Source organism: Cylas formicarius, unplaced genomic scaffold, assembly GCF_029955315.1.
Source record: "Cylas formicarius isolate icCylForm1 unplaced genomic scaffold, icCylForm1.1 PGA_scaffold_9__14_contigs__length_23061073, whole genome shotgun sequence".
Lineage (NCBI taxonomy): Eukaryota > Metazoa > Arthropoda > Insecta > Coleoptera > Brentidae > Cylas > Cylas formicarius.
This window is the reverse complement of record NW_026844365.1, coordinates 9,301,273-9,319,103: the sequence shown is the minus strand read 5'-3', so window position 1 is coordinate 9,319,103 and position 17,831 is coordinate 9,301,273. Positions and strand designations below refer to the sequence as shown.

At 35.9% G+C, this 17,831-nt stretch overlaps 3 protein-coding genes across 3 annotated transcripts in view; 2 read left to right on the top strand and 1 right to left on the bottom strand.

The window, feature by feature from the left end:
* The window catches only part of LOC132707421 (ankyrin repeat domain-containing protein 33B-like), a 42,856-nt gene extending 36,593 nt beyond the window's left edge, over window positions 1-6,263 (bottom strand). The window contains exon 1 of the mRNA XM_060679270.1: window positions 6,224-6,263. The gene's annotated coding sequence lies outside the window, so the exon portion shown is untranslated. The remainder of the gene's footprint in view (window positions 1-6,223) is intronic.
* A 2,256-nt stretch (window positions 6,264-8,519) lies between these two features.
* LOC132707481 (protein CrtK-like) lies at window positions 8,520-9,532 on the top strand. The gene is made up of 3 exons (XM_060679352.1): window positions 8,520-8,982; window positions 9,079-9,173; window positions 9,232-9,532. The coding sequence occupies exons 1-3, from the start codon at window positions 8,703-8,705 to the stop codon at window positions 9,385-9,387; spliced, it is 531 nt and encodes a 176-aa protein (XP_060535335.1). The 5' UTR covers window positions 8,520-8,702; the 3' UTR covers window positions 9,388-9,532.
* Window positions 9,533-14,148: 4,616 nt separating this feature from the next.
* LOC132707311 (uncharacterized) lies at window positions 14,149-15,826 on the top strand. The gene is made up of 3 exons (XM_060679111.1): window positions 14,149-14,307; window positions 14,661-15,085; window positions 15,676-15,826. The coding sequence occupies exons 1-3, from the start codon at window positions 14,188-14,190 to the stop codon at window positions 15,683-15,685; spliced, it is 555 nt and encodes a 184-aa protein (XP_060535094.1). The 5' UTR covers window positions 14,149-14,187; the 3' UTR covers window positions 15,686-15,826.
* Window positions 15,827-17,831: the final 2,005 nt, after the last annotated feature.

Below are 17,831 nucleotides of genomic sequence, written 5' to 3'. Positions count from 1 at the left end.
GTGTGACCAGTTGCTTTTGAATGGGATTATCCAAGGGTGGTCATTTAAATGAATTTGGAATTTAAATTCAGGTAAAATTGTGGTCCGTAATAGAAAATAATTTTATACCTACCTGTGTTTAATATTCTTTGGTTTAGTATACTACTGAGTTTAAGTTTATTAGTAATCATTCTTATTTCGTGTGTAATACAGCGTGTGTTGAATCGTGTGCGAATGATGCAAAATATGTGCGAGTCTAGTGTATCTCAGGAGATGCTCCTGCCCAAATGTAGAAAGCACTATTCTATTGAGACTAAGGAAGTTACAAACAATGTTTATTTGACTCTCATTGAACGGGGTGCCAGCAAGCAAGAAAAAATTAGGATATACAGAGAACAACAAATGCCAGTTATTTACTTGGATGAAACCTGGTCGGACACTTATGATACCCCGGAAAAGGGTTGGGTTGACTCAACTGATAAGTGTAAAACCAACGCGCCATCAAAAAGTGGTAAAAGAATAATTATTTTACATGTTGGCTCTAAAGATGGTTGGATTCCAAATGAACTTTCTCTGTCTGCGAAAAATATTAAAGATTCTTCTCTGGATTACCATGAAGACACCACCGCTGATTTATTTGAAAGTTGGTTTAAAAACAAACTAGTTCCAAACATTCCTCCTAATAGCATAATTGTAATGGACAATGCAAGTTACCACAGTAGACAGTTGACTGAACCCCTTCCCCATGTGACACAAAAGCAACAATCCAAAACTACACGTATAATAACGACTTTTATTTTCACTAAGATTATACCAAAAAGCAATTAATTGGGGTTCTATACAAAAGGAATACGTCTGTGATAATTATGCAAAAAATCTAGGGCATACATAGGGACTATATCTTTAATCCCATTGAACATGTTTGGCACAACTGAAATCTTAAACATATAGAAAAAGCAGAAGAATCGTATATCCATATTGCAAATAATATAGAACAAATAATAACTAGAACAGGCGATGATAGCGATAGTGATACCGATATATTATGTGAATAATTTTAAGTAATTTAACTTAAAATTAAAAAATACATACATAAATAAATAAATATTGTTTAGTATTTTTCCTAACAAAACCCCAAATAATTAAATTCTAAGCAAAGTACGGACCTGTTCGAGCATATTTCATTCTTACAGCTTGGCGGGTCTTTCCTTAACTCGTATCAGTTAGTCACTTTCTTATATTTATGAACAGACTATACCTCTTAGGACCCCTCTCCGGTTGGTTTATAAATTTTCCCGGCGGATTCATCATTTATTATTATTGTAATTGTTATTGATGTATTATTATGGAAATTTTTGAATTAGATTTAGACCGATTGTGGTATTTTACTTCTTTTTTGTATTTGTGCCTTTCTGTAGTGAAATAAGAGCACTGGTCTCGCGCACTCTCGCAAACTAAAAATTAAATCGTTACAGTCACCGTTCTTTTCTTAATTGTAAACTTGATGCTAATGCTAAATTAATGTTACTCATTAGCCGACCATCCGTCAATCACACTTTTCACTTTCGGTGATTATGTTAATTTAATAAATAATCATCCTGTTGCCTTCTTCGGAGCTTGGCTGAAACTGGCTCGCATTTGACTCTGTATCTGCTTATATATTGTTTGAGGGAGCTTATATATTTCTATAGACTCTCGGATTTTTTGTTGGTAGAAGAATTGATTACACATCATTACACAACACCACTGACCACATATCAAAACTTTTAAAGAAATATAATGTCAAGACCGGATTTACCACTTGTCCAAAAATCTCTCAACATATTCAATCCGTCAAAGACGAAATTCCATTTGAGATGCCAGGAGTTTACAGCATTCCATGCATATGCAGCAAATAATACATACATAATACTAAGATAAATAAACTCATCACCAGTTGCCGAACTCAATCACGAAACCGGAAATAAAATTCGAGAGTCTATAGAAATCTATAAGCAACCTAACAATATTAAGCGCGACTCAGGTCACCAATAGGGGAATCAGTCATCCGAGATGGTGTTTATGTCCCTCATTTAGCTCCGCCCCCCTGAAACACTATATAAGCAGGTACCGAGTAAAATGCGAGCCAGTTTCAGTCAAGCTCTGAAGAAGCCAACAGGATTGGCGAAACGTTAGCTAGTTCGAGTCAACAAAAATCTAGAAGTGGAATCCAGAAGATTTATAAAAAGTAATTGTGTTAGTAAAATTTTCGTCTATCTTGCTACCTGACTACTTAACATAGGCAACTATTCTCTTCACAAAACCCTTTCTTTTTGATAAAGTTAGATTTGTCAAGAAACGGACATATCACAAAGTCGCAAAAACATAAACTACCAACAAAACAATTCAAAAATCGATCGCAAAAGTATATTTTTTACGGTAAGGGAGTTTATGAAAATTGATTTAAAATATTCATGTGGACATACAGGGCGTTTCATGCTTGATGTACCATCAGAGGTTTTGGGGAAAACGGGAAGTAGCAACTTGCTCACAAATAAGACAATCTGCATAATTAATTGTCCGGTTTTTTCCCCAACTTTCTAATCATTGTTGTAAAAGTATTTTCCTATACAAATCTAGTCTTTATTGCATCCATAATCAAAATGTTGTTGAGAGGTTTATTTACGTTTAGGTATCTCAATGTAACTTTAGCCAGATTACAGTATTTTTATTTCATCTGTCGATAATAGTTTTTGAGATCTTACTAAAAGATCAGCTAAATTCTTATATTAATAAGATCGAATGTTTTTGTGCTGGTCAGTTTGGATTTAGGGGAGGGCGTTCGACGATCCAAGCAGTGTCTAAAGTTGTGAGTGGGATACTTGAGGGCCTCGAGGGGGGGTGAATTAGTTGGTTTGACCTTGAGTGATCTCTCCAGGGCCTTCGACTGTATTTCTCACCAGCTTCTGCCCTTAGATCTTATAGCGTCCTACTTGCAGGGCCGACAGCAGTTTGTAGAATACCAGGATGACCGTTCATCACTTGAATCAGTAGTAAGCGGGGTGCCCCAGGGTTCCGTTCTGGGCCCGTTACTATTTACAATATACATAAATGACCTTTATCATTTCATGGCCCCCAACCAGTGCGTGATGTTTGCCGACGATACATCCTTCACTACATCTGCTAAGAGTATCGAGGAGTTGTCCGTTAGGGTTGGCATGTTGGAGGACAGGGCTAATGTCTGGGTCGAAAATAATTATCTTAAATTAAATTTAGACAAGACCCAGAGTATTGTGTTTTCCTCCAATTGCTTGGTAAATAGTGGACAGTCCGTCAAGTTGCTTGGCATTAGGATCGATGATAGTCTAAATTGGAAACAACATATCTCAGACCTGAAAAATAGATTGTCCAGCAACATATTCGTTCTTCGACGACTGAGAGGCCTGATAGGAACAAGGACTCTGCTTATGGTCTATTTTTCTTTGTTGCATTCACACTTATGCTATGGCACGGTACTGTGGGGTGATTCCTCAGCTGCTGTGGAGATTTTTAGAATGCAGAAAAGGGCCATTCGAGTCGTTGCTAATATAGGATATAGTGACCATTGTCAATCTTATTTTAAAAAATTCAAAGTGATGCCCCTTCCTTGCATCTATATCTACTACCAGTTATTAGAGATACAGAGAACGAAAGGAAACTTTAGCGCTAATTCCGATTGCCATGCCTATTCAACTCGTTCGGGGGATCTCCTTAGACGGCCTAGGTTTAGACTGAGGAAGTCTGAGAACAACTCATTGAACCTGAAATTGTATAATGTTTTGCCAGGTACTGTGAAAAAGATGAGCAATAGAAAATTTTAACATACTATTAAAGAATTCCTACAACGTCATTGTTTTTGCTCCCTGCGAGCATACATTGACACTGTCACTGGTATCGATGCGCTATAAAACTGGATAGTACTGTCTAATTTTGTTTGTATTAGATGTGTGTCTTTATGTTATTTATTAATTTGATTTTATTGCACTTGAATATCACTTCTGACTTGCTACAAGTGTATGTCCCTTTTGTACGAAACGTAGTCAATAAATGAATCTATCTATCTATCTATCTAACATTCGAAATTTTATTATGATTATATGATAAAATTTAATTGCGTCTTTCTCAAATCTGACATTTGTTACTCCGGCCCTTTTTCGGGTGGGGCCTCGATTACGAAAATCTTCACCCTTTAAGTGCAGGCGGGAACCGGGTCGCAGCGGAGTCAAACTTCGCATTTTCGGGCAACAATTCAAACAAGCGACCGGTATGGAATTAAGGGTCGTTAACTACTTGTACCAGGCGCGGATTATGATTGCTTTCCGTACAGGGTGAACGAAATAAAACACCGACTGAAACCCGTCACCGCAATCCCACTTCTGAATTGTCATTCGCGACGCAATTGCGACGCAAACAACGTGTCTCCCGGAGGAATTCAAACGGCTTCGCGTGTTGTAGGTCAACGGTGTCGCGTATTTACGTAATATGGCGTCCCTCCTGGGATGACGTTCGAATTGCGGAGAGAGCCCTTCCGGAAAACGACGGAATTTTTTTCGCAAAATCGTGCCTCCGGATCGCTTCGCAGTGTTTTGTTTGAATATTGCATCTTGCACGCGAGCGATTCTGCTATGCGATTACTACTAATTGGACTTTCAATCCGCGTTTGCATTCGAAAATAGCAGACTCTAAATTAAAATCGACCGTGCAAACGTTTCGTACGTTTTGCCAATGGCGTCGAAAACGTTTAACCGAATTAATTAGTTTTCAACGTGACTGCTTCATCGACCGAAGTGGCAATAGACGTTTCTGTAGTGCTCGATTATTTTTTTTGGCGGTGTCTCACCCAAAGTCACCTTTTTAAGAACGAAATACGACAAAATTGTAAGAATATTACAAAAATTGACATTTCGTTTACTTACGAACTGCACACCCTTGTAAAATCTTTGTTTACGGTTCAATTTCGATTTTTTTTTCTGTTGAATAGGTGACTAAGGCTATTTAATAAAAGAGAAGAAAGAAATTCTATTAGGGAGGGAAAAAAATTGACAACGAATTCTTGTTCAGGAGTACTTAGAACCCAACTATACTAATTTTTATAATGTTTGAATATAGGGTGTAAACGATTAACGGTGTAAAATCTTTGTTTACTGTTTGATTTTGGTATTTTTTAATTGTTTCTTATTACATCAACCCGATTTTTTATGTCAAATATCGAGGAGAGTTATTAGGGATTTCTTTAAGAATCAAATGACAACGAATATACTAATTTCCGTGAAGTTCGAATACAGTGTACTTGAAATATCCTGTAGAATGTTTGTTTACTGGCTAAATTTTGATAATTCGTTTTTTAATATGAACTAAACAGACTTTACAACGCTGTATTTTTTTAATTAAAAACTGTTTTTAATTTTCATCTAATAAGTAAAATAGCCGAAATATCAAAACTGATTGACGTCGGCATACTGATTCTTTTGTATAAATAAGTTTACCACGGAGAAGGGAATATTCGACTGTCAAATTCACTCGCTAATTTATATTTTATTTTGTTTACATTATACCTTTCGAATATGTTAATGTTGTTGTTTTAAGATGATACTAAAAAATAATTGTCTCTTAAAAAGTCTTTTTATCATTGTTTTATATTATAATTGGTCTAGTTACTTTTAGATAGTCCTGAATACGAATCCGTTGTCCTTTTCTTTTGGAAAAAATCTCTAAAAGTATTGTTAGGTTTTATGTAATAACCCTTCTCGATTTAAGTTGAAGCAATAAGCAATATAAGGTTTAAGTGCTTTTTGCACAGATCTATCCAACAAAAAAAATATCAAAATTTTACATGGGTTTTTAAAGGGGACACGCTGTAGGAAAAGGTCGAACATGCCTCGATAAACAGGTTTTTTAATTGTGAATTTTAAATTGTTTAAATAAAGAGTTGTGCTTACAGGTCGTGAGATAAGCTAAATAAACGAACTACCACACACAAAAAACAAAAAAAACAAATATTTCTTATTTCGCGGCTGCTAAATAATAATTTGTTGTTTTTTCTGTAACATAATTTGCTCTGCTGTGATTGTTAATATTGCTTTGTACTTTTTTTGTTTTTTTTTTAATTTATTTTTTTGTTTTACTTATTATATATGTGTATGTATTTCACATTTATAGTGGAGCTTGCAACCCTTTTTTGCTTTTGTAGAAATCAAGAGAAATTTAAAAATATGGCAATACTCACCACAAAAATAACCTCTTTAATTGCAGAACTGCAACTGGTCACCACCATAGCTTTTCTGTAAATTAAATTAAAATGGGTTTTAAACAATCCATTATAAATTAAATCCATTTTTGTTGTAATTATAACAGGACTTATATTTACAACTAACAATGTATTATAAAATCAAATCAATCAATTATTTGATAATAATTATTATTTTCCCTGCCATTGATCGTGTTCTCTAGCATTCATTGATATGACTTGTCGTTATAAATATACACGGAGGTCCAAGTTAAATATCACCAAGCTCGAAAACTAATCGGATGCCATCGATAAACATTTTTGATCATATTAGATATAACAATATTAAAACCATGATAAAAATTATATAGTTTCTTGGAACTTTAACACCCTTAATAAAAAAATTGGGATGGAATTTTATTTAAAAAAATCCTTTGCTTTTTTTGCTCAAACGCATGTCAAAATTAATGACGTTTAAGCTGAAACACCCTGTATAAAGTATCACAGCGGAGATATGAAATGAAGTTTATGTTTATGTAGAATTTAACCTAGATTCCTACAAAACGAAGTGACATCGAAGGAAACCCGCGGTCAAAAATATGCGTTTTTGAAATTTTGAAAAAATTTTTGCAATTTTCCGCCACGAAATGAAAACGATACCTTCATAATTTTTTTATAGCTAAATGGAAGAACCGCAAATGAAACACCAATTTTCACTGACCTTGAAATTAGCAAACCGACGCGCAAACTTCTACCTTTCTAAGCCACCACCAACCGTATCGAAAGTTTGCCGCGAATTAACAAACGGCTCGCTCTATTATCCCTTTCCACCACCTCACCGCTCTATAAACTCATTATGAGCGTCGTCGGCTCTTAACTAGAGTTGCACACATGTGTACTACAGCGCCAATTTGAAAATGGCGTACCTTTCTTATTAGAATATTATGAACGAACGTTTCAGTCATTTTTTTGTGTTTTGTACAAATATATAAAGGGGAGTTAAAAATTGGTGGGGTAAATAGGAAATGAAAAAAAAGGTAATGAGAACTTAAACCTAGTTTATTTTCTTAAAAATTAATTAATGCCATTCATTTTGAACCTTAAAAGCTCAACAAGCCAGTCGAACCCGGCAAGGACATTTTGTGAAAATTAATTTTGATAGACGCACAAAAAGTATGAGAAATAATATCAGGTATGGTCTGTTCACAGATATAAGAAAATGACCAATTACTTTTGAATGGGATTATCCAAGGGTGGTCATTAACATACAATGCAACAAGATTATTACCTAAAGTTACGGAACTTAAATTCAGGTAAAATTGAGAAAATAATTTTATACCTACCTGTGTTTAATATTCTTTGGTTTGGTATATTATTCAGTTTAAGTTTATTAGTAACACTTCTTATATTGAATCGTGCGTTGGAATGGAATATCTAGAAAAAAATAGGATTTACAGAGAACAAGAAAGGCCAATTATTTACTTGGATGACACTTATGATAACCCGGAAAAGGGTTGGATTGACTCAACTGATAAGCGTCAAACAAACGCGCCATCAAAAAGAGGTAAAAGAATAACTATTTTGCGTGCTGCCTCTAAAGATGGTTGGATTCCAAAAGGATTTTCTCTGCCTGCGAAAAATATTAAAGATTCTTCTCTGGATTCGCATGAAGACACCACCACTGATTTATTTGAAAGTTGGTTTAAAAACAAACTAGTTCCAAACTTTACTCCTAATAGCATAATTGTAATGGACAATGCAAGTTATCACAGTAGACAGTTGAATAAAACCGCTTCCTTGTGTAACACAAAAGCAACAATCCAAAATGACATTTATTTTCACGAAGATCATACCAAAAAGCAATTAATTGAGGTCCTACAAAGCTTTGTTTGGCACCAACTGAAATCTTCCATTCGTCGTAACAATGCTTTTTCCCGTGTTAATAAATATTATTGTTCAGTATCTTTCCTAACAAAACCACAAATAATTAAATTCTAAGCAAAGTACGGCCATATTTCATTCTTACAGCTTGCCCGGGTCTTTCCTTAATTCGTATCAATTAGTCACTTTCTTATATCTATGAACAGACTTTACACCGGTCCAATATAATGCAAAAAAATTGTCACTTAATGTTTGAGACAGCATCAGTTTTTTGAAATATTTGCCATATAAATTTTCGAAAATCCGCTGAATAAAATTTACGAGAAAATTTTAACCCACTTGAAGTCATTCCCACTCGAAGATACTGCACGAACGTAGACCCTTGAAAATTCCGGAGCAACGAATCATCGAGTTGCTAGGATAACAAAAGTAACAAGCCAATTTTTTTAACAACTTAGGCTATATCGTTATTTAAAGGCCTCATTAAGAACACTTATCGACTGATAACGACCAGATTAAAGTACCTTCTTAACAAGTTATAAAAGCCTCTCCTCTCGGTTCACTGTATTCCACAACCTCGTGGTACCAAAGCAGAACAATGTCGCACAACATAATAACTGTCGAGACTTATCCAGAAAGACTAGGCAGCGGTCGCTTCAAGCGCGTCTGCATTATCCTCATCGCGTTTTATCTGCCGCAAATTGGTGGCGGCTTGGGCGCGCTCGTCACCAAAGACTCCATCGACGGATGGTACCAGACCCTCAACAAACCCAGCTGGACTCCTCCGACGTGGCTGTTCATGCCTATGTGGATCTTCTTGTATTCCTTGCTAGGAATCGCCTCGTATATGACGTACGTCTTTGGCAATGGCCTCGGAGGTGAGCTTGAGGGAGTTGAGGTATTTTTTTTTTGGTGCTAAAGATCGCGTAGGAGAATAATATACCTCTACTAACCAAAACTAACCAAAACTATAGGTGCTGCCAAGTGGCCCATCATCATTTACGTCTGCAACTTGGTACTCAACTGGTTATGGAGCCCCGTATTTTTCGGAACTGAAAACATATTAGCCGTAAGTGATACTCTTTTCTGATGGAAAGTAGTTTTGATTACCGGCTACTTTTTCGCAGGGGTTGGTGCTGATCGCGACTATCCTTCTAAGCGCGGTGTTAACCGCGGTCCTCTTCGCAAGGGTGTATTGGGTCTTGGGGTTACTGCTGCTGCCCTACGTTGTATGGTTGACTGTCGCCACGGCGCTGAACGCCTGGATATACGTCAACAACTGATCGAGATCAGCATAAGCCGTTATTTTTAGAATTATTATTTTCTTTATCGAGTTTAAAATTCCGACGGATTATACACGAATCGAATTTGATATCGAATTTTCCGGATCGTGCGTAGTGAATATCGCAATAAAACGTAAGTGCTTATCTGATTATGCGCGGTCCTTTATCTGTCCCGAATATTTGAGAAAACACCATCGGAAGGCCGCCGGCTTGGTTGTGTCAGGTTAATTTTTGCGTTTTGATACAGATTCCCAAATCCTCGGGGATTAAGTTTGGAGGAGTGCATCGTCATTACGTTAAAATGCATCCATTTTATTTGCACTACGATAAAATTGGTGTTATTTAATGAAAGTCTATTAGCGTGATCCCATAATCTTTGAAGATGTCGAATTAAAACTCGAATCTTTTACCACGCCCCCGTCAATAGCACAAATACGACAAAAGAATGATGCACCTAAATCTCACTCACGAAATTTTATGGGATTTGCGCATATTTTGGAAAAATACTACTGAAATAGTGCCACACTGAAAAAAAAAGGTCCAATTCACAAAGTATCAGGGGCGACTTTAAACATGACAAGGTGTTGGTTGAAATAATGCTCTTGCCCATATTGAATATACTTCTTCATCATTTTATAATGTTCCTTTCGAAATGGTCATAGTATTTTTTAAGAATATAGATAGAACAACTTTTAAAAGAGTTGCTGAATTCCCATTATCAAAAGCGTCAGCAATCACAAATGTGAGATTTTTTTAAGCCTAGGAGAAATATTCCTTTGTCTTATTCCCAAACGCCCACCTATAAGTCTCTGGCTGAACTGTCTGGTACACAGAGGCGATAGAATTTTCGCATATCCGTAAGGAAACTTTCTAATACGGTTATTAAATCTAATAATGTGGTCGGACGCCTGAACTTGAAAAAAATCAATGGAAGTTTTCCCCTTCCTTGTACCCATACCGCCACCTGTGCCCCGCTGGCGAAACCACATGTTTTTAGAGCCGATGAAGTTTTAACAAATCGGCAAGTAAATTTTGTAATACCTTGGTTCATAGGTTGGCATGTTTTGAACTCTTGGAGAAGTAATTATAAATTAACAAAACATTTCTATTGATGGTAATCAGATGCCTAAAAACTGGTTCCTATTAAACAAGTTGAAAAAATTCCCCTTTTTTCTATTGAAGCGTCACCAGTGACGCGCTGGCTGAACTACCTCGGTTTTACAGGTCATGAAATTTTTAAGGATCTCTAAGAAAACTTTTTAATCGGAATATTAGATTGAGAATTCCGCTGGCTCCATCTGCCAACCTCTGGCCGAACCACCAATGGTAATTTATAGGCTTCGTCGCTACGTGGCGTTTCTGTGGGCTCATCGACTTCGTTCTATACTTCCTGGCTAGTTGTTTAATTGAACTTAATTAATTTTGATGCGACAACAACATGGGTAGCATCATCAACGTCTGCTGTCTGCCAAACCGGCTCGCACAGAGCGACGAAAAATAATAAACTCCCCTGGGGGGGTCCCTAGCATTTTTTTTGGGCCGGATAATTAAAAAGATCCGAATAGATTGGTTCTGGGAACGAGCGTTAACAAAAAACGCCACAAAAACGCGACTGCGATTCAAATCTCATTGTTACTTGAAGCTCGAGCCAAGGTCAAGCCCGCAAATGATCTCACATTTCTTACAGGTAATTCCGAAACGCTCGACGTCTAACAATGGATGCTTCATACCGGCGCTACTCGAAAGCTGCTTGTTTACAACGAATTCCCAAAAAAAAAGTGTTTTTTTTGTCCGCTGGGAACGCACCGAAAGATATATCTACATTTGCTTTGTGGCTTTTTTCTTGTATTTTTCGGGGTGGAAATTTCTCGTCGTTGTGCAGTATGATTCTTAAGCGCTCTCGTGTCACCAGTTTTTCTTTTTGATGTAGCACAGTGTGCCCAAAAACTTGTAGGCGCAAAGGAGCAGATCCTCCATTAAATTACTGTAGATTAGGACAAGCGTGTTTCTTTCCTCTTGAGAAAAAAAAATGTTTATTTAATCTAACCAATCTCACTAATAGTCCTAAACCAAGGCCAATAACAACTATGTTTACTGCAAAGTATTTTCAAAAAAAAGTAGTAAAATATTCTTAGGATAAATCCGCGTTTATAGGCTCTTCCTTTTTTTCAGTCAAAGTGTCAGTCTCAAATGAGGGATAGAAAAAAAATGCCCAATAAATAATAAGAAATATTATTTCAATTCTTGCATCTAAACCGCGGAATTCAATTGCATTGAAAATGCAAACGGTTCAAAATCTTTTAATGCTTGTAAAATTGTGAATTAAATTTCTAAACATTATCTTTTGAATAGAAGAATCTTTATGTCATTAAAAGGTCGAATTAAATTTTGAGGTGAGAATCATTTAGTTCCACTTTTTTCAACAAAAAGAGTAAACATCGGTCTAAATGTAAAGATTGTTCGAGAAATAACTTCAAATTCCAATTACTCCACAAAAATGGAATAGTTTATTAGGAGAATTAAATATTATTATTCTGTAAAGAAGAAGATTTGCACTTTGACATCTTCCTATACAGACCGCTCACCATCCATTGTTGAAATTTATATTTATTTCTATTGTGCGTTACGTTGTCATGCGCCGTTCTAAGAACAAAATGGAGCATATCTTTTTATTGGGATTCCCCGAATTGATAAGTATCGTATTCGGGGATTCCTTGAAGAGGGTTACCGGTAAATTTGACATCGCAAACGCATACTGATTTATTATAAAATACATACAATTATTAAATAATGTTAGATATCACTCTGAAGTTGTTATTTAAAACATTTTGATAGAATTGACTAGTCAATTAAGAAGTGGTCAATGGACCATGGTCGATTGGCCAGTCCCTACACAAGTCGTCTCCCAAATGTTTATGAAAAATAATAATGCACAATTTGTTTGAACTGTATTTTAATTTAGCTTAAATGTATCAAAATTATCCGAAAATTGGTTTTAGGGAAAACACAGTTTTATATAATTTAATTTAATATTGAGTTTTATACAACCACCCATTTTATGATAACGTCCGAATATTAAAAACTTCGTTTATTAAGTTCCAAAAACTTAAACAGAAATTCTAAAATTAAAAACAGCCATATTTTACCCTACAAAAATTTGAATATTTTCTTATATTGAATTTCTTAATGATAAGTCAAGTGTGTGTTGAAAAATTCTTAAAAGTTGTGATTTGAACACGATTATTGCCTGAGACATTACTTTGACCACTCAATATCAAGTGCGGCGATGCCTGTCAAAATCAGTTAACTAATATTTTAAAAATGGGACGTGAGAAATTAATTACTTAGTTCATGATAGATAGTGTCTATAAGTTGTGTGTTTTCAACTATGATTGTGATTAATAATGTTTCTACAAAGCAAGTGTTTAATATAGATTAATTATATAAAACATAGAGAAAACTCTGTCTCACAAACTAAACGATTTCGCATAATATGTCAGATGGATTATGACTGTTAGATGCTTATTTGAAGTACACGAATTTGGTAGTTCATTTGAGATTTACCGACGTCATTAATTGCCTTACCGTTTCAGACGAATGCCAATCCGTTTCTAGGCTTAGAATAGCCATTAAATTTGTTTAAAAAATACGACCTATTCGACTTATGTAGTGTTATTTTTCTATCTCCATGCAAAACAAAACTCGTCTTAAATTGGTTATTTGAGCGGCTCTGTATAGAATTAAAACAATAGATGGTATGCCAAGAAAACCGCACATAAGCAATAACAGCGTCGATATATAATCGATTAATTCCTAATAATTATCAATAGCATGGTTGAATATTTATATTTTCTATATTTATCCCATCTTCACGAATATCATCGGCGAGATTGGAAATGAGAAGGTGCGAAACGGGTAATAATTGTTGTTTGCTAGCGTACAAACCAGGATATTTGCAGAAACAATATTCTATACGCGAAACACAAATAAAATACTGGAAAAGCACTCATACACCCAGCAAATCGTTCTTAGGTGTTTGCTCGGCAACATCGCATTTAACTTGACAAACGTCAAAACTGCGGGTTAACACAGTGAAACCTGGTCGTCACTTTGTTATTAAAATAAGTAAAATAATTCACCTTTCTGCAATGGTTTAGTTGTAACTGCGAAAGTATCATCGCTGTGTGGCACCTAAGTGTCAGAAACTTGAAGAAGCTATAACTTAAAGCAATTATAGGTGCACTTATGGGTATATTAAAGTTGTTTTAGTAGTTGGTAAATAAACAATACGAACCAAAACCAGTATATGAAGGAGGTGCACTAGGGTGTCAGCAGGCCTCCAGAATGCTCATCCGTGCATCATGTCTATAGATTCCACAGAAAGAGGTTAGAACTCTTGCTCAGAAGGAGCTCAAAATAGAGAGAGTGTTCCAGATTTGGACTGGATAGAAGGATGATCTGCTCCTCTGGTACTAACGTTACGTGGTTTTGACAAAAATGTTCATATTACCTACACTTAATTTTAATGAAGAACTGATAACCCATCATACTTAATTGACTAGTAAAAAACAATTTTTTCGCTCTGGCGGAATGAGCATCGCAAGTGGTCCTTTCAAGTGGTTCGGAGACGAAAAAAACAATGATCTGAACAACCTCGAACCTGGGACAAAGCTGCTGCGTCTCCCTCTTCGCGCGGAGGTTACGTAATCCGAATCCAATTAAAAAAAAATACTCGGGCAAGAAGCTTCGATTAAGTATAAAAATGTCCGCCTATCTGCCGGTAATCGCAAGTCGAACGACATGGTGCGGTGGTACGCTTTGGTTCTGGTACTGCTAGGTGCGGCAGCCGTAAATTGTGCACCCGGGTTTGACGACAGGGAAGATTCAGTAGACAATGTGCAGCCCTTAGGAGAAGTAGAAGTAAGTACAAGCCGATTTGGTGCCTCGTGCTTTTTTTTCTATTTTGAGAAGTTTTCCAAATGGCGCGTTCTGATTGTAGGGTGACATTGATACTGTAAAACAATTATCAAAATTAGTTCTCCCGGTAATCGTTAAAATTAAAATATAATTCTGGATAAAAGTTGAAGTGTCGTAAACTTTTCTTGTCATCCTAACCTCACCATCACATGTCTTCAATCAAACCGTCATAATAATAGTGAAAATTAAAAAGAAAAAATGTCCCAAAAACATATTTTTGTGTTTATCTTTTGATTTTTCTTTACTGATGTCTTAATTCCAGCAGACTTGTATTTTTTTTTAAATTTTCTCTGCAGTTGCTAATAGTGGAGCCGGTCCTCAGAGAAAGAAGATCCCCTGGCGGATACGGCGGGGGTAACAAGGGCGGCGGAGGCGGTCTCGGAGGCGGTGGCGGTTTCGGGGGTGGTTTCGGCGGCGGCGGCGGAGGCGGTGGAGGTTTTGGAGGCGGCGGCGGCTTCGGCGGCGGTTTGGGAGGCGGCGGAGGAGGTGGTCTAGGAGGCGGTGGAGGCGGCGGTCTAGGCGGCGGCGGCGGAAAGTCCATCGGTGGCGGTGGATATCCCGGAGGTGGCGGCGGACACTCGGGCGGAGGCGGTGGTCATCACAGAGGCGGAGGTGGTGGTTATCCGGGAGGCGGCGGTGGCTGCAGTTCGTGCGGCGGAGGCGCTGGGGGCGGCGGTTATGCCAAGGCGTCTTCTTCGGCGTCGGCCAAAGCGGGAGGATAGTACGTCATTTAGAAATTACATTTAACTTATTCATATATTTGGACTACGTAGTTAACTAGTAACTAGTCTTAACTCACTAGTGAGATATAAGGTAGAATTCGATAGTCACTTAAAAATCGAATTTTTCAAAATTTAGTTTGACACTTTTTTTAAAGGAGTTTTCTGACAGTGACAATTTTATTAATATTTTAATTTATTGTTGAAACGGCATTATATAAAAAGTTCTATTAAGGAAATGAGTTATTACATATGTACATGTTACTATATCACTGCTGTACGTGTTAATTTTCGTCGTGACTTTTATGTAACATGACACACTTAAATAACTATCATTAATTTAATTTTTAACTAACTTCTTTGAGTATAAATATAGAATATTGAATATAACTCACTAGCCAGTTAAAAGTGGGAACACTTGCAACTGACTGGTGAGTTATATAATGTGCCTAAATATTTTGATTTATATAACTCACTAGCGAGTTGTAGAGAAAATAAAAATTAGGTTGGTACTTGCATCTTTTAGGCTTTTTAATCTAGAACTTGTTTCGAGTGATTTGGAAAAACTATTTAGTAATGACTTTTTTTACAGTGGAAAATAATGCACTGCGGATAGAATTGGCGTAGAAATCAGCAGGATATTCTTGTTGAGCTACCGCCAACCGGCTAGGCATGAACCGATACCTACGAGAAACCTCAATATTGTAATGTAAATAAAGTCCAAATAAACTCTTTTTTGTCAACATTTAATTTTTGTCGTCATTTAATTTAAACAGAGTTTCCCGTCAATTCAAACGAGCTACGAAAAAACCTACAATTTCATGCTTTAGTGGTGTTTATGAACGGCGCCAAAAAAGGTTAATTCGTTTAGTTGCTTTTTGAAATATCCCCGTGACGTACGTCGTAAGCCACTAAATGGTAGGTATAATTTTAGTTGCTTTTGAGATTAACTAGTGAGTGAGTTATAAAAATGATGTACTCAAACACCATAATAAAAACAGCGATTTGCTCCTGATAATGCAACGAGTTAATAATATTTATTAATATTATAAATCATTAGTATTTTTTTAGTATTTATGTTTATATTGCTTATCATTTTGTTTGAAGTTTAAATTCTACTTTTTTAAGGGCATTAAAAGGCTCACTTAATATCTAAATTTGAGTCTGAATGATCCTTTAAGTTTATATTAAATGAATTTGATGCAAAATCTGAAACTGGCATAATAGTAAGCACGGACATTTTGAGACACACAAGCCACACACCGAGGATATTTTAATCTATAACATTTGTCAATTGATTGGAAGAAACAAATAAACGCGTATCTTGGGTTTAATACCCCTATCAGCTCATAAAACGTTAAATAGAAACGTTTTTTGTATCTAGTACAAATAGTTTTTAATATACAGGATATATAATATACGTCTCCCACAGCACCTACCTTCCGTATTTTAAAAGGGGCACCCGGTATATTATTTCATGTTGTGATTTCCGCGAAAATTTCATTGTAGTTTCCTTTAAGTTTCCTGATACCTAATTTCAATAATACCTCATATTTTGAAAATTTTGAACGAAGGACAAGAACCATTATTGAGTCACTGCACCATTTAATCCTTTTTGAACGTACGACGATAATTGATGTTCAGAACTCTCCTAAAGTCCAGTCAGAGGAATTGTGCAAATACGTCAACTTTATCCACTTACTGGATGTCGAGAAATTTGTTTTTCATTTTTGAAATCATTGTCAAAAGTTGTGCCACGAACAAAGTTTTTAAATTTAGCGGATAATTAAACGTTTCAAATTTCTACAAAGTCATTATTTATTATATTTATTTATTTATTATATTTATTGTCTCCATACTTGGAACCATCTCATTTATATGAACGAGCAATTTAAGTTTCTGAAATTTATTAATTGGGTAGGTACTTATTAGGTCTTATTGTATCGTGTTGCCGATACAGTATATATTTCTGTCAGATCGATGGATATGCTTTTTCTGGAGGCAACAAATTCAGACAAACAGACCATTAAATAGCAGCACAGGAAACACGCTACCCGAGCATAGTATACGCACAGGAATTTATACTATGTACGCAGCAGGTATGAAAAAAAATTGAAACTTTTCCTTTCTCCAAATGAATAAGTAAGGTGGGGTAAGAGCGCACCAAAAAATGAATAAGTGAATTTGTAAATTCATTAAGTGTTTGATATTATTGTCATGGGATTGTCTGCTTATAAAAGTAAACCCGCTATAGTATGGTTGTCGGGAAAAATTTGAAAAAGTTAAGCATTTTCTAATTACTAGAATTAAATTTTTTTTGGTGCCAAGTACCCACTTGCCCGACGATTTCGGGGCAAGTGCGTTTTATTCAATATTTTAGCGTAAAAGTGCCGAACAATAAACAAGGCAAGAGCAATCATCTCAATGAAATGTTTTCTTTCAAATAAAATTAACACAAAACTGACCAAAGAAAATACAGGTGCTATAAACTTTTTAAAATTTATTGGAAATCATTGAAACTCAAGAAATTAACAGAAAAATTTTTGAAAACCTTAAGAAACTCTTGGGAAAATCAACATATGAAAGTGTAACAACATATGAGTAAGTAACTTAATAAATTTTTAATAAACTCTAGCTACTGGAGTAGCTGTAGTTAATGAAAAATCCTTTCTACTTTTTTCTATTGTTCAGATACGTCTACAGCACTTGGGAAAATATACTTTTGGCCGCATGGTACCAGTTTGGGTT